The sequence below is a fragment of the Naegleria gruberi genome (assembly GCF_000004985.1).
Source record: "Naegleria gruberi genomic scaffold NAEGRscaffold_25, whole genome shotgun sequence".
NCBI classification, from domain to species: Eukaryota; Heterolobosea; class Eutetramitea; order Acrasida; family Naegleriidae; genus Naegleria; species Naegleria gruberi.
In genome coordinates this window covers 255,541-271,165 of record NW_003163302.1, presented here as the reverse complement: position 1 = coordinate 271,165, position 15,625 = coordinate 255,541, and the positions used below count along the sequence as shown (strand labels likewise).

General features: G+C 33.4%; 8 protein-coding genes across 8 annotated transcripts; 4 read left to right on the top strand and 4 right to left on the bottom strand.

The window, feature by feature from the left end:
• Nucleotides 1-146: 146 nt before the first annotated feature.
• NAEGRDRAFT_67854 (uncharacterized protein) lies at nucleotides 147-1,811 on the top strand (the record flags this gene model as incomplete). Its single annotated transcript, XM_002676987.1, has 2 exons — nucleotides 147-149; nucleotides 216-1,811. 2 exons carry the CDS (start codon nucleotides 147-149, stop codon nucleotides 1,809-1,811), a joined length of 1,599 nt encoding a protein of 532 aa, XP_002677033.1.
• Nucleotides 1,812-2,511: 700 nt separating this feature from the next.
• On the bottom strand, nucleotides 2,512-5,817 carry NAEGRDRAFT_49258 (uncharacterized protein; the record flags this gene model as incomplete). Its single annotated transcript, XM_002676906.1, has 1 exon — nucleotides 2,512-5,817. The coding sequence occupies one exon, from the start codon at nucleotides 5,815-5,817 to the stop codon at nucleotides 2,512-2,514; it is 3,306 nt and encodes a 1,101-aa protein (XP_002676952.1).
• A 276-nt stretch (nucleotides 5,818-6,093) lies between these two features.
• Nucleotides 6,094-6,687, bottom strand: NAEGRDRAFT_67852 (uncharacterized protein; the record flags this gene model as incomplete). The annotated part of the gene is made up of 1 exon (XM_002676905.1): nucleotides 6,094-6,687. The coding sequence occupies one exon, from the start codon at nucleotides 6,685-6,687 to the stop codon at nucleotides 6,094-6,096; it is 594 nt and encodes a 197-aa protein (XP_002676951.1).
• Nucleotides 6,688-6,861: 174 nt separating this feature from the next.
• Nucleotides 6,862-8,478, bottom strand: NAEGRDRAFT_67851 (uncharacterized protein; the record flags this gene model as incomplete). The annotated part of the gene is made up of 4 exons (XM_002676904.1): nucleotides 6,862-7,490; nucleotides 7,534-7,882; nucleotides 8,157-8,306; nucleotides 8,365-8,478. 4 exons carry the CDS (start codon nucleotides 8,476-8,478, stop codon nucleotides 6,862-6,864), a joined length of 1,242 nt encoding a protein of 413 aa, XP_002676950.1.
• A 277-nt stretch (nucleotides 8,479-8,755) lies between these two features.
• On the top strand, nucleotides 8,756-9,982 carry NAEGRDRAFT_49257 (uncharacterized protein; the record flags this gene model as incomplete). The annotated part of the gene is made up of 1 exon (XM_002676986.1): nucleotides 8,756-9,982. One exon carries the CDS (start codon nucleotides 8,756-8,758, stop codon nucleotides 9,980-9,982), a length of 1,227 nt encoding a protein of 408 aa, XP_002677032.1.
• Nucleotides 9,983-10,073: 91 nt separating this feature from the next.
• Nucleotides 10,074-12,338, top strand: NAEGRDRAFT_67849 (uncharacterized protein; the record flags this gene model as incomplete). The annotated part of the gene is made up of 1 exon (XM_002676985.1): nucleotides 10,074-12,338. The coding sequence occupies one exon, from the start codon at nucleotides 10,074-10,076 to the stop codon at nucleotides 12,336-12,338; it is 2,265 nt and encodes a 754-aa protein (XP_002677031.1).
• A 799-nt stretch (nucleotides 12,339-13,137) lies between these two features.
• On the top strand, nucleotides 13,138-14,190 carry NAEGRDRAFT_1066 (uncharacterized protein; the record flags this gene model as incomplete). Its single annotated transcript, XM_002676984.1, has 2 exons — nucleotides 13,138-13,533; nucleotides 13,579-14,190. Coding segments are annotated over 2 exons (1,008 nt in total), but the record flags the coding sequence as incomplete, so codon positions are not given.
• Nucleotides 14,191-14,503: 313 nt separating this feature from the next.
• On the bottom strand, nucleotides 14,504-15,602 carry NAEGRDRAFT_67847 (uncharacterized protein; the record flags this gene model as incomplete). Its single annotated transcript, XM_002676903.1, has 2 exons — nucleotides 14,504-14,539; nucleotides 14,595-15,602. 2 exons carry the CDS (start codon nucleotides 15,600-15,602, stop codon nucleotides 14,504-14,506), a joined length of 1,044 nt encoding a protein of 347 aa, XP_002676949.1.
• Between the last annotated feature and the right edge of the window lie 23 nt (nucleotides 15,603-15,625).

Below are 15,625 nucleotides of genomic sequence, written 5' to 3'. Positions count from 1 at the left end.
CTCGTTATAATCTATTCTTATAATAAACTTTGATAAGATTGGCTCCAGCTGTCAATACTTGTAAAAGCCAGTGGATGCATTCAAACAATTTCTCCCGCCAAATATTTTTCGTAGTTAAGTTTGTCGTTTTTTAACCAACAAAAAAAATGGTACGTTGCCTTACCCTCAAAGTATTCTAACCTGATATTTGATTTTAATTGATATTATTATATTAGCCATCATCTAATGCTTCGATATCTAGTGCAGGATCTCACGCAAGATCAACCTATAGAAAAGTTGCTGATACGGCTACTGTGGATGAAAACTTGTTTGGTACGAACAAGTCATCAGCAAGGGGCCAACCACAACAAAAACAACAACAAAATAACTCAATGAAAATGGATAAAAGGACATTACAAACTGTCAAAAAGCAGCCAGATGCTGTCGTTATTTCAGCTTCCGAATTTATGACCCTGAAAGAAAAAGCAACTCCTCTTGAAAAACAAAGGGAAGCTGAAAGAAAAAAAAGGGAAGAAACATTGGAAGCTATGGAAAGAAAGGAACGTATAAGACAGCTTGATAGAGAAAAGAAATCTAAGGGAGACATGAAAAAATCTGATCTTGACGTAGAAAATGAAGAAAAACAATTACAACTCCTTGAAAAAGCTATCACTCAAATGGATGAAAATATTGATGAAGTCAAGAGGATGAATAGTATGGCCTTGTATTCTCAATGTGTCACAATTAGAGACAAGCAATTGGAGGAAAAACAAAGAATTATCTATGAGAAACAAGAGGAAGATAGACGACTTGATGAATTGATGGAACTTGAAAGGTTAAAGGCCATTAAAATGTATGAACAAAGAGAAAAAAAGAGACAAGAAGACAGAAGAAATGGATCACTTGTAATTAAAGAACAAATGAAGGAAAGAGAAAAGGAAAGACTGAGAGAACTCGAGTTAAAGAGACAAGAACAAGATGCAATGTTGTATCACATGCAAAAGATGAAATCCGAAGATATTAAGGAGGCAGAGGAAAAGAAGAAGCAAGAAAAGTTACTTATGGAAGAAATTGCTCTTGCGAATGCAGAACAAATATCTCTGAAGAGAAGATTAAAACTTGCTGAGCTTGAAGAAGATAGACAAATTGCTGACTACCTTGCAGAAAAGGAAAGAAGAGAACAAGAAATAACGGATCAACAAGAACGATTAAGAGCAGAAAAGGAAAGAGAAGTTGCTCGTCTAAGAGCTCTCCAAGAAAAGGCACAAGACAAGCTTTCTGAAATGGATACTCTGAGAGCTAAACGAGCACAAGAAGCTCTGGAAAGAGAATTCAGAAAAAAGAAAATGCAAGAAGAGGAAAAGAGAGTTAAAATGAATCAAGAACTTCATGGCACAAGACAAAAGCAAAAGATGGAAAAGGAAAATAAGATTGCTGAACTTGCAAGAGAGGACAGAGAAGATTTTTCGAGGATTGTGGATCACCAAAAGAAGCTCGAAGAATTGGAAAAGCTTAAGGCTGAAGAGGAGAAAAAGAGACGAGTTCAGACTCAACAACAGCTGATGCAACAAATGGATAACACTAAAGAAGAAAAAGACAAACAAAGAAGAGAATATCTTGAGGAAGGCGAATTACTCAAGAGAAAGATGGAACTCGAGAGAAAGAAAGTCGAATTAATAAGAAAAAAGAAATTGCATGAGTTGTTAGAGAGTGGTATTCAAGATAAGTACACAGGGAAGTTAATGACAACTGATTTTACTGTAGAAAAATTGAGATCTGCAGCTCAAGATATTCCTCTTTCAAAAGCTGCTGGTGCTCCTGCTAAGAAATAAACTTAAATTGTAAATTTGTAATAACGTGTATTAATTGGATTAAAAAAATGATTAAACTCAAATGCCTAATACCTATTAATAGGTTAATCTCAAAGAAAAATCCAGCACTAACTATCTGGACGATTCCGAAAGAAAGAAAATTCTCAGTTTCCAATATTAATTTTACAAATGATCAACAAAATAATAAGAAGCAACCTCTTCATCGAATGAAAGAATCAATGTATGAAATTATTGGATTGAGAATATTGTGGAGAATGGGTATGATAATTCCAAGTAGATTTGCTCGAGGAATTATTCTATCAGTGCCTTTGATTGGCGGTATTTTAGCATTACAAGGTTGTCTTGCTGATTATCAAAGATCCAAATCAGAAAAATCCAAAAAAGCAAGTAAGCTTTTTTTCATTGCAAGTGTTTTAAATGGTTTGGATGTTGTGGTTAATATTGCAATCGCTGGTGTATTACTCTTTGATGAGACTAAAATCCAAATTCATCATTCCAGAAGCTTACTGGAATTTGTTCAAACACTTCCTCATACTTTGATGACTGAGCAATTGCCTAATGAAGTTTTGTTGGCAATGTTAGAAATTGGATCAATTTCAACAGCTATTCTTGCAACTTGTTTTGCAGTATGTGGAGAAATTAAGTCAGAAAATCACTATTTAAAAGAGCGTAATAGAATTGATATGAAATGATTAATGTTTTACATGACTATGCAAGATTTCTTGGATTTGTCTTTTTCACCTGATTGATTTGGATTTAGGAATTTACAATCAGCAATAACAGTCTTGGCATTACCGTGTAACATTAATTGTTCAATCAGTGAGTTGATCAGTAGCTTGTCTTTTTCACCGAAGCCTTTCAATTTGAGTTCAATTTTATCCAATTGACCAATTCTAATTTTTGAGGCATGAACAAAGGAAGAAACTATTGTTGTTTGATTAATTGAATCAACAATTCTTATTGAGCTAAGAGTAGGAGAAGTTGTCAAGACATCATCAAAGAGTTGTATCCAAGCATTATTTTCCATAATCACTCTTTCTAAAGACAGGCTTTCTAGTTTGTCTAATTTCTTGATTGCATTAATTAAATTCAGAGCTGTATTCTTATTATTTCCCAATACACAATCTGAAATGTGTAAATATCTGAGATTTGAGCAAAGGCAAATAGCATCAAAATTAATAGGAGAAGAAAGTGAAAAATTAAAATGTAGTGAAGTCATTTCTGGACTTCCATTCAACCATCTTTCATGGAATATCAAGTTTTCATTGATATCTGTCAAATACACACGCTTTAAATGTTTTGGCCATCTTACAATACCTTCATCAAAATCATTTGAAATTTGTGAGTCTCCAGATGAGGAAACAACAAAGGAAGGTTGTATGCTGTCTGTTTGAATTCTAGGAGATGTGACACTTTCATGAATTTCTGCAATATTAATTTCGCTGACAAGACTCTCACTGGTTGGTGGAGGAAGGAAGATGGATGGTCTCAGTTTTGGCTTGGTGCATCTTTCACTAATTTCCAGCAAACATGGAAGAATCAAATCTATTTTGTAGTTATCTCGTTTAATTTCATCACCGGCCCTACTAAGGGAATTGAAGAGAATGTTGACATCCTCTTGATTCCATTCCTTTCCACCCATAACTAAGCATGTTAGTGCCTCTGAGGTTGCAATAGCATTGCAAACACTTTTGAATTTTTTAGAATTTTTCTTAAATTCATCCTCTTCATTAGTCATAAATGCTGAGAAGGTCTCACAATTAGGTGATAGAGACATTGTAGAGAAATAGTCCATTCTAAATCTTTCAGATGCATGAGGTTTGCGGCTGAATGTTAATCTCCTAATATACTTTGAAAGAATCTTGAAGAATTCTAGAAGGAATAAATAGCCCAACTCTGAACTATCTTTCGGAATAATTTCAATGAAATTAAAATTAATATTAGGAGTAGAGATTGAGGAGGAGACCGATCCAGTCTCACTAGCCAAACTTTCTCTTCTCTTTTTGGTTGTACCTGAACCTTTGGCAATTAAGAACTCTCCCTTGTCCATTATGAAGCTATTGTTTTTGGATGATGGTGTAGCAGGAGTACGGGGACTTCTGAACATTTCAATAGTGTCTTCAAAATTACTTTCAAGTTTGAGATTTTTGAGTGAGGAAAACGATCCTGCTTTCGAATTTGGAGTTGGTGTGTTACCAGAAATAGTTACTCTTCTTGCCTCTGGAGTGCCTGCTTCAGTATATTCAGTAAGCTCAAAAGGTTCTGTGGCAGGAGTATAGTTTTCTATTTTAAGATAGTAAACAGAAAAATAGGCCATTGAGGTGGCAATTAACTGAGTAGCGAATGATCCTGAATAGTTTTGTACATATCTTTCAATATCGTACGTATCTAGAGTATTTACAACTGTTTCGTCTCTTAAAAATATTTCTACAGTTAAGGAATATTGAATTTCGTTAAAATTAATGACCTTCCTTTCATTCTTTCTAGCTGTATAGTATGCAACTCTTGGAATAATATTGAATAGATTATTCAGGTATGTGTTCAAAAATAAATCTCCCAGTCCAAGTTCTCGTGATGTTGTAATACTAATTCTATTCTTTGAAGTATTAGTCAAAGATTGCTCCAAAAGATGTTTGTGACTTAATAGAACGCTATACACTGATTTCAAATGTCTGTCCTCAGCAGAAACCTCTGCTCTCAAATTTGAGAAGATACCTTGCAACTTAAAGTAGAGTAGCAACATGCAAGTTCTCAAATTTTCTGGATCGCAATGGTTACTAAAATAGCCCTTCACAAAAGAAAGCCATTCTTGATTCAACCTAGAAAGGGAGCTCACCTCAAACAAGGAGCAGTAATCCATCAATCTAAATGCAATAGTACTGTCAACCTTAGTCCACAAAGACATGGCCACATTTTGAATTGGTCCAGTTCTTGTTACATCACTGGACTGAATCCTAGGAGAGGCATCCAAAACCATAAAACTTCCAGAATTCACAGGAGTTTCCAATTGTTTCGAACTACCTCTTCTAACACCATTTCGAATAATGTTATAGAAGGATTTGGTTTCTTCGTCAACTTCCTCGTCTGAAGTAGTACCAAGAGTTCTCCTTCTCTCATGATCATTAATTTCCTGTTGAATTTTAGTTAAATCATCATCCATTTCCTTTCCCGATACACTTGCTCTGAATCTTTTAGTAATTGAATTTCTTGGATTATTGAAAAACATGAATAATCCTCCTTTAGGATGATTTGATGATGGTTGTTTTGAACTTGGTGAATTTTTCTTCTTCTTCTTATGAAGACTAATTGGATTTACCTGTTGAATATCCAAACTACTAACAATCGAAATACTCTTTCTCTTATCAGCCTTATCCATCAAATCCTTCTTATTAAATCCTTCCGAACAATCATCATCATCACGTCCCAACTCAAAGGCTATTCCTCTCCTATTCGTCGTCTGTTGAATACTTATCGAGTGCCTCACATTATTTCCCACCTGCTGTTGTTGCTGCTGTTGATGATAACCAAAATTCGAGCCTGCAATACCAAGTGCCAATTCACTGTAGATTTCTTGTGGTGTTTTTTCCTTTGAATTGAATTTCGGTTTGGCGGGAGAATTACTTGGTGATGAAGAAGATTTTGTTGCGTCTGTCGTGCTTGGAGAGGAGGAAGGAGAAGAATTTTCGAGAGGAGTTGATGAATTGATAGGAGTGTTATAGTTGGTAGCAACAAGTGATTGTTCTTCTTTCTTGTTGTTTTGATGATTATGATTGGAGAGTAATAGTGGAGGGGTTGTGCTTGTTGTTGACGATGATGAAGAGGGAATTAATTCTTCTTCGAGTTGTTGTTGTTGATGGTGAGGAGAAGAATCCAGAAGTGCTGGTTCTCCTACTGTTGTTGTGGATGTATTGTTGGTTTTGTCTTGACTCATTGAAGAGATCTGGTTATTGGAAAGTTGCCGATTCATGTATTTTCTTTGTGATGAATAAATATTGACGTTTTGCATTTGGCTGGGAATGAGTGGATGTTGCTTGTTTTGGCTATTGCAAACGATTTGCCAATGTTGTACACTACACGACCATTTTCTGTTTCAGTATGTTTCTTATTCGAAAGAAGACTTTTCTTCATAAACGTTCATATTTATTTGAAAAACTATTAATTAAACAAGTTAATTGAGGAAAGCCATACAAAAACAGTTCTATTCATTCGGTTACTCAATTCATTTTGGCTGAATTATCAAATCCATCTTGAACTTCATTTCATCACAAAACTCAATCCTATTTTACATGATTGTACAAATATTTACATAAACTCGTATTCCAGTAAGAAAATCATAATGCCACACCAAATCAAAATATTCATTCGAAACCATTCCAACAACACACCCATTTTCCTCTTTCCATGCTTTCGATTGTGTTGGTGATAAAATCAAATCAATCTTACAATTAGCACAACATACAGCACTATCATCATTAGGATCTGAGATAGTATGTTTGATAGTAATTAAATTTCTATTGTTTGGTGGTAGGAAAGACTCAGTTCTAAAAGAGGCATTATTTGTTCTAGCATATTCCAAATCAGAAAATTTAAATAATCTTCCATAATCCTTCCTGTTGAATTCATCAATCACGTGTTGAGATTTGATTTCCTGTTTACGTAAAATTTCAGTAAAGGGAAGTAATACATCACCTCTAATTCTAAAACTGCCTTTCAAAATGATCAGTTGTGTTCCCTTCTTGATGATTTGATTATTTTCTTCTAAATTTGAGGTAATTAAGCGACAGAGATGAGAATTAACAGCTCGGAGCTGAATAAAGTGACAGAATTCTAGGAGTGGCTTAAAAATGTTGATAATAATATCATCAGAGAGGAACATTTTTTTTAATTTTGTTTTCTTGTTGATTTTACAATAATTTTCTTATTTTGGTAGAGGTCATGAACTTGAAGTTTTTCAATATGAGAATCTTTAAAGATCTCGATTGAATTGAATTTCATTATCACAAACAGATCCTTAAATTTTTATTACATGTATGATGAAGCAAATTATAATTTAAAACCAATCATGAACAGTTGGTAATTTTGCAAAAAGTTTGGTTCCATCTCCAAAGATATTCTCTTCAATGGTCGAGGTTGAGATGGAGTGTCTTGTTGGATTGTCCACACTGCTCCGTTTGATTTCCTTTGCTTTATGAGCAAGTAAATAGTATTTCTCTCTCTGGATCATTTCACTCCAAAACATTCTTTCAAAATTGTGGAATAATTTCCATTCGTTTGGAAATGATTCTTTGGAAAATTTACGTTGAGCCAATTTGGAAGTAAAAGTCAAAAGCTCATTTCTATCTGTGAATGTTTTTTCAGTTTTCTTAACTTTGAACTGTTCCCTAAATGCTTCAGAGAAAGGTATTGTGCAATCACCAATTCCGTTCGATCTCACAGATTTTAAATATTCAGCAAGTGTTGGATTATCAACCAATGAAATTTTGAATAGAGTAGCCAGTGAATCAACAAAATGTTGTGAATTATTGGTTTGTACAGAGTATCTCGCAGTGATATTCCAATCAAAAACTATGGTTGACAACCGATGGAGAGTTTCATCATTTAAATATATACAAGCAAATGGATCAATTTCTGAAAGAATAAATGATGCTTCGCCAACAACTCTTTTAGGAATTACAAGACCTATTAATAACAAACTATTAGTTTGAATTCAACTGAAACTTACCTAATGAATTATAATATAACAAAAATGGTCCAATAGCAATTGCAGGTGTTAATTGAACATCTGTAATTGGTTGATTTTCAAAATTTTCCTCATTATTGGCTAAATTAAAAGCTTGGGATGGAGAGAGCCCTGAAAAATTATCCAAAACTGGTGAAAGTAAATCAAATAAATTCAAAGTAGAATAGTCTTTGGGTGTCTGAATCAAAACTAATCTCACTTTTAAAATTTTATCGTGTGGAATCTTTTGCCTTTCATTCATTTCCGTCACATATTGATTCAATTTTACATTACGATAGAAATTGTGTTGATTTTTATCGTTGGTTTCGTAAATTGTCAACAAACTTCCCAACTATTTGATTATTTCACGTAGTTTAGAATAATAGCCAAATAGTTTGATTCCAAATAGCCGCATTAAAAATTTCCACATCAAATCATGATCCAAAATAGCGTGTCGTACGTCATTTTTGAAGAACATCATTGTACGCCAGTCAAGTTCCATTTAATCATCGTAATGAGCATCATCATAATCAGTCGGAATAAAACACACAATTATTATCATCATTTTGTTATTTTCATGTAATATACATTAATAAATATTTGGAAATGATGACAATAAAACCTACATATTCAATGGTACCTTCAGGTGTAGATGAGAGGTAATACTTTTTTATAGAGTCTTTCAGGAATAGATTCGAAAGCAAATCATTCAAAACAAGTGGTGGAATGCTACCGAAACAAGTTAATTCCGACAATTTTGACTTGATCACTTTTTGCTATATCGTAATATAAATTATAATTAGAGAGATATAGAACATAACACATTGTACGTACATATTTTGCCATCTCTTGTGCAGAGATTACTTTCTGATATTGTTGTTCTTGTGATTCAGATTCTTCGAATAGAACATCAGAATCAGAGGCGGATAGACCTTGTCCTTGACCCATTTTTTTGTAGTATGCTGCAGAACGTTGGAGTTTCAATTTGGAAGATGACAATAAACGGAATGGAAATTGTAATCAAGACTTCAAATGTCGCTGGAACATTATGGAAATTCGTTGATTGAATTTGTGAGATTTTGGTCGATGTAACCTCATTATATTTGAATTAAAAAAGAATAAGATGTAATAATAATTATAATTTACATGTACCTCCCAGTATCCATTAATAATCTTAATTAAATATATCGAATTAATATTAATATATTATTATTATTAAAAAAAAATGACAGAAAATGCAAATGATGGTGAACCGTTAGTCTGCCCTCCTCCTTCTCTTCCGAATGTGAAGGCAAATTGGCAATTTTCTTCCGAGCCTACAGAATTATTTGGAAAATTAATTCATACCGATGATATTGAAGATTATGAAAAAAATCAAGAAAAGAGAGGCTTTGTTGTTTTTGAAAAAGTTGATGATGAAAAGTATTTTGAATTGACGATAGAATTTGATTATATGATTGAATGGACGAGTATTGATATTTTTAGTACTGCTAGGACTGTGGAATTGTATACTTCTAAGGAAAAGGAATATGGACAAACTTGTAGATTTACTGAAAAGATTGGAGAGGATAATGCCTATCAGTATAATTGTGTATGTTTGGATAGTAATCAGAGTGAGAGGAAGATTCAGAGACATTCAAATTTTACTTTGAAATTCTTATCATTGGATTATCCTGATAGAATTGCTAAACAGACAAAAATTTGTGTCTCTGCTATAATTTTTCATGGTAAAAGAAGGGGAGAAAAATTATTGAATCAAAATCAGTCGATAGCAATGGGAGGAGAAACTGAATCGAAACAATTTTCTGGAGCTATGAGTGCACTAATGAGCGATCCTAGAATGTTAATGAATTTAATGAATGGAATGAATAATCCAACAGCTAAGCAAATGAGTATGATAGTAGGTCAAATAATGCCAATCACAAAAACCATTGATAATGTGGCTTCCGAGAGGAAGGTTGAACAAGAAATGCCTAAACCAACTTTACCTCCTAAAATGGAAACATTGAACGATATTCCAGAAAATCCAATACTCTTGAATGAATTTAAATCCAAGGAAGATTTGAAGAATTATATTAATGAATGTGTTGATGAAAGAATGAAACATTGGGAAGAAAGAATGATGAATAGAATGATGGGAGAAGTTGGAAGATTTGCTTCACCATTCTTACAAGGAATGCAAGGAAATCCATTTGCAATGTTCAGACAACCAACGATACCTAGTGGTACACCTCCACCACAAATGAACATCCCACCTCAAACAGCTATGCAAATGCCTATGATGAGTGATATTAGTAAGCTTATGGCTGGTATCCAAATCAGTAAGCATGAAACGCCAGAAAGTAAAAAGGAAGAAACCAACAAGGATGAAAATAACGAAGAGCAATATGAAGATACTGAATCAGACACACAGAAACAAGAAGAAAAAGAGGAAGTACCAGAAGTGGACTAGTTCATTCAATAAACACATTGGTTTTTCATTGTAAACTGTTGAAACGAAGTTGGTACGAACAAGAAAAAATCATCAAAAAAAGTGCAGCATAATGAGAATTATTCGCAATCCAGTACAAAACACTCGAGCAAGTGTTGCAGATGTTGTTAGCACCAAGTTGAACAGGATTTCTGACGATTTTTCTTTAACCCCAAAGTTTGTTTCGGATAAAAGTCTTGTTGATCAATTGATCAATGATCAATATGTAGCATGCTGTTCTACTGTAAAAGAGTGGATTCGTACTGATCAGGAGAAAGCCATAGAAAATCCACAAATCGATCATAATGAAGAAATTGATGTAAAATTATTACAACTATTAGATATGAATATTTGTTATGAAATTATTGAATTCATTCCAACTTTTTCCAAATATAAATCGATCAGAAAAGATGAGGATCGTTTAGCATCCATTAAATTTCCACATCCTATCGAAAGAACAAATTCATTTAGAATAGATTCAAGTTTTGTTACTTTCCACAAGATGAGAATTATCTCAAAGCATTTCAACGGTAGAATGATGAAGAAACTTTTGACTATCGAAAGTCTATTGATTTCAGATACAACAGATCTCAAATATATCTACACCTTACTAAGAGAGCAAACCAAATATTCCTTATCTGGCAAAAGTTCTGATTCATTATATTTATATCAAGATGTGAAATATGTTGCAAGTGAATCTTCAAACACAGATGAATTTACATTTGAAAATAACTTTTCAAAGATAGATACCTCGAATGTGAAACCTTCACTTAATGAAACTAGTGGAGCAACCTCGCCACAGGCTAGACCAGTTAGAGTTAGAAGGAGTAGTATTGGTAGAGACGATACCTCCTCAGGTGGTTTTAGTTTTGGTGGGAGTAGTATTACCTCTTCAGGTGGTTTTAGTTTTGGTACAAGTTCAGGTAGTGGAGCTCAAACATCATCAACAGAAGAGCAAGATTTTTCCATTGAGAATGCCACCTTTTCTGGTAGCAATTCTAGCACACCTTATTCCACAAATAATATTTGGTTGGCTGCTTGTAAGTCCAAAACAATGAGACGTTTTAGTATGGAACGTACAACATTTAGTAATGAATTTTTGTCAGCCTTTGTGGGAGAAAATTCAACTATCAAGAAGATTGTGTTTTGCCCTGAAATTATATACCAAATAGTCAAAGTTTGTAAGCAATTGAAAACAGTGATTTTATGCCATGGTGAACAGCAGAACATCTATCCCTCATCTACAAATGCAAAGAATAGAGCCAAATTGAGCATAGAACACTTGATTGTTTTTGGTGATAGTAGCATTAACAGAATCTTAGAATCTTTTAGTGTAAATAAGTTTGATATTTATAATGCACCAAATAGAAAACCAGTTATTGATTCAAGTTATGAGCTCAATATTTACACTGATTTCTCACAAGCTCGCAAAATGATTGATGAGCATTTAACATGTTTTGGAATGTTGTTATGGGAAACTGCAAATGTTGCTTCTTTACCAAATTTTGAAAAGAGTTGGAGAAAAGATTTCTTTGATTATCTCTTCGTCAAATGTAATTTTCCTATTGAGATATTAGAATATCCAAATTTTGATTCAACAAGCTTTCAATATTTAGTTTACCTTTCAAACAAGTATCAAAAAGGAAGATTATTCAGAATATCCGTTCCATGCAAATTTCTTGTAGATGATGCAATTTCATATGGCTGGGATTTTACTAATCAATTGAAAGAAATTCCATTCTTTTCCAATGTTTCAGTAGAAGTATTCACAAGAATTTCTCATTCTCTATCAAATGATGACTTTTATTCATTCTTACTCAATGAATCGTTAAACAACACTTCTCATGAATTGATGACGAGCAAGGTTATTGAAATGCTTGTGGAAAATCCTAAACAACTTTATCAAATACTTTCTCAGCAATATCCCTTTACAATACAAAGATCAAACAGCACTTTTGAAACATCCCTACCACTGTTTATACAAGTATTGAAAGTGGTACCCTCTCTATTGAATGTATTTTTATTGCAAATGGAAATGGAAGATTATTCATTATTTGAAACTCAACACTTTGAAGGAAACACAATTTTCCACATTATTGCCATGTTTTGTAGCAATTCAGAATCAGTACCATTATTTCTCTCTGTTCTTTCTAGAATTCCTGAAGTGATCAACAAGAAGAATGATAATGGAGATTCTCCATTCGAAATTTTACTTTCAGTTTTGCAATCCAACAATATTCCAACAATTTTATTATTTATCAAGAAGTTTAAATTGACAGTAAGAGAGGAATTAACATCCAAAAAACCAGTACCTGAATCCCGCTGGAAAAGAAAATAAGATCCAAGGAAGTTTTGAACTATTTCAGAAATGGTGGTTCATTGTATCAAATAAAACACAATTTTCAAACAATAAACCATTTTTTAAAGATCTACTCAATTTTCTAATAGTAAACCAGTTGACCACTTGACTTCCTTTTTAATAACACCATCAATCTTCTCAGTCAACCGAATTGAAATTCCAACAAGACATGATTAATATCAACCACAAACAGATTGCTCTGTTCATCCTTCAATCCATTTCAGAAACTCTTAATACTTTACAAAATTCTGACAAACTCTGAACCTCTCCTAGAAAGCCGTTCCAAATGTCCGCTACCAACGGAAAACACCTCTCATGGCCAATGAACACAAAAAATTTCTAAAAAAAAAAATTGCTCAAGCTGTAATCGCACGAAGCGAGTAAATTCCTCATCATCAAGTTTTTATTACCAAAACCATCACCGTGCTGTACCCGAGCGAGCGATCATCATTTTTGAGAATCATTATTGTAGTAATTGTTGTATAGGAAGATTTTTATATTGCTATATTATTAGTATTATTGGATATTATAGTTGTAGTAGTATCATTTCATTGACTTGTAGAGAAGAAATTGTATTTTGAATATATATTTATTTGTATAGAGAGAAAATATGAATCCATCAACTTCGTATCCGACACAACCAAAGTTGTCTCAATTAACCCAAGATACTGTTGCTGTTGCCAAGTCACTTCTTGAGGATAAGTATAAAGGACAAAAATTGATCACCAATAGAAAGAAAATAACTTGGTCCGAGAAGGCAAAACCAAAATCTGTAAAGGATTTTGATAAAATTGCTGTTATCGGAAGAGGTGCTTTTGGTGAAGTTCGTCTTGTTAAAGATAAACAAACAGGAAAAATTTCAGCTATGAAAATGTTGAAAAAGACTGAAATGATGAGAAAGAATCAGGTCCAACACGTAAGAACTGAAAGAAATTTGATGGCCGATTCTGGCGAGAACAGTCAATTCAACGAGTGGATTGTAGGATTGCATTGCTCTTTCCAAGATGATGAATACTTGTATTTAGTTATGGAATTTTTGCCAGGTGGTGATATGATGACTTGGTTAATTCACAAGGAATATTTTACTGAGGAAGAAACAAGGTTTTATATTGCGGAATTAGTGATGGCAGTTGGATCAATTCATGCTTTAGGATATGTACATAGAGACTTGAAGGTAGGTTGTTGAATTATTTTGGAATGATTCTCATTCAAAAATTAGCCGGACAATATTTTACTTGATGGAATGGGTCACATTAAATTGAGTGATTTTGGCCTGTCCAAACCATATAAAGAGGAATCTGGATCTGAAGATGCAAGAAAATCAATAGAAGAAGCTGCCAGTGAATTAAATTCTACTATTGTGGAAACTGGTAAACAAAGAGATGAATGGAGAAAGAAAGGTCGTGTCAAGTTATATTCTACTGTTGGTAGTACTGGTTATATTGCACCAGAAGTTTTGTTAAAGAAGGGATATGGTTTGGAATGTGATTGGTGGTCTGTTGGTATTATCATGTTTGAAATGTTGTGTGGTTATCCACCATTTTCTTATGATGAACCTCCAGCTCAAACATGTCACAGAATTATTAGGTGGAAGGAAAACCTTCAATTCCCAAGCGACGTGGTCTTGTCAGATGAAGCAAAAGATCTCATTCTCAAACTTCTCTGTGATCCAGAAGATAGAATTGGTACTAATGGTGTAGAAGATATTAAGAACCATCCATTCTTTTCTGGTATTAATTGGGAAAATATCAGACATATTCAACCTCCATTTGTTCCAGAATTAGAGAGTGAAATTGACCATAGATACTTTGATTGCTTTGAAGAAAATGAAATGTATCAAACAATCAAGGGTGATTCTAGAAATATTTTGAGAGGTGGTCAACATGCCTTATTTGCTGACTTTACTTGGAATATGAAAGAAAAAGCCCAACGTACCAAACTTTCTGATACTTTCTTTGGAGAACCAACCCAATAATTGTAAATAAATACCTTGCTGATTTATTGTTTCGAAATGGAAAACTCTGTTACTAATCCAAAATGATCACTTGCAAAGATATTATCCTCAAACGCTTTGTTTTCCACAACTTGGCATGTGGTTGGCTCAAGAATTAGATTTGAGTTGGCAATATTATGGCTGTGAACAATCATTCTGTCATATCTGCATCTTCCTCGAGAGTCTTCTGAAAACAAGTTCACAATTGGATTGTTTTGATGGTCGAAAGTAAGAGATTCGACTGATCCAATCTTTTCTGGATATAGTTTGGCATATACATCCTCTAGATCATAATCAGAAATCATGTGTTCCTCAAAATCATGATTAAGATTGTAATCTCCACACATCAATACATATTTTACATTTTCATAAATTTCTGAAAATTCCTTCTTCTCAGTAAAGAGCAAAGATTTTGGATTTAACTCCTCAATACCAAAATGATAGGTAAATCTGCTTTCGTCCTCCAAAATTGTTGAGCTTTGAGAACTTTCCTTATTTTCTTCATGCATTTTGAAATCAACTCTTGGAATTCTAAATAGTGAATAGATACATTTCAATTGCTTCTTTCTGATAGGATGGCATTCTTTGTAAGCTTTCAAGTGCAAATTGACCATTACCATTTGATTGGCGAGAGTAATAACATTAGCAGGTCTCCTAGAGTAAACTAAATCATTCTGATAGTAATAATTATGAGATTGAGTGAATGGAATTCTTGAAATAACCAAATTAACAAATGAAGCCTTCTCCACTGTCATTTGAGTAGCATCATCAACAGCTTTCTTTGCATTCTTTTTTGATACCTTTTGTTGCTCTTCAGGAATGACCTTATTAGATGGAATATCAAAGAATCTTTCTTGATCCAAATGAGAAATATAGAAATACTTTCCATCTTTCATCCAACCATCAGAACATTCATCCAATAATTTCTTCAAAAATCCATTTCCCACCTCATTCAAACAAATCACATCTGCATTTGAATTTGGCAACAATTTATGAGCAATATAATCAAATCTCTTATGGGTAGCAATTTTTTCAGTAAGAGTTTCATTCACCAAATCATCATTCAAAATATTAAATTGTAATACTTTTAATTGATCGGAAGAGGAACAATAATTTGCCAAATGCTCGATATTCTCTTCCTTATTTTCCCACCATTTACATTCCTTCCATTCTACACCACTCGCTATCTTCCCCAAATCTTCTTCCGATGATGATGAACAAATCGTGTTGGTTCCATTCTGGAGATGCATCTTGAAAAAGACGACTTTTCTCA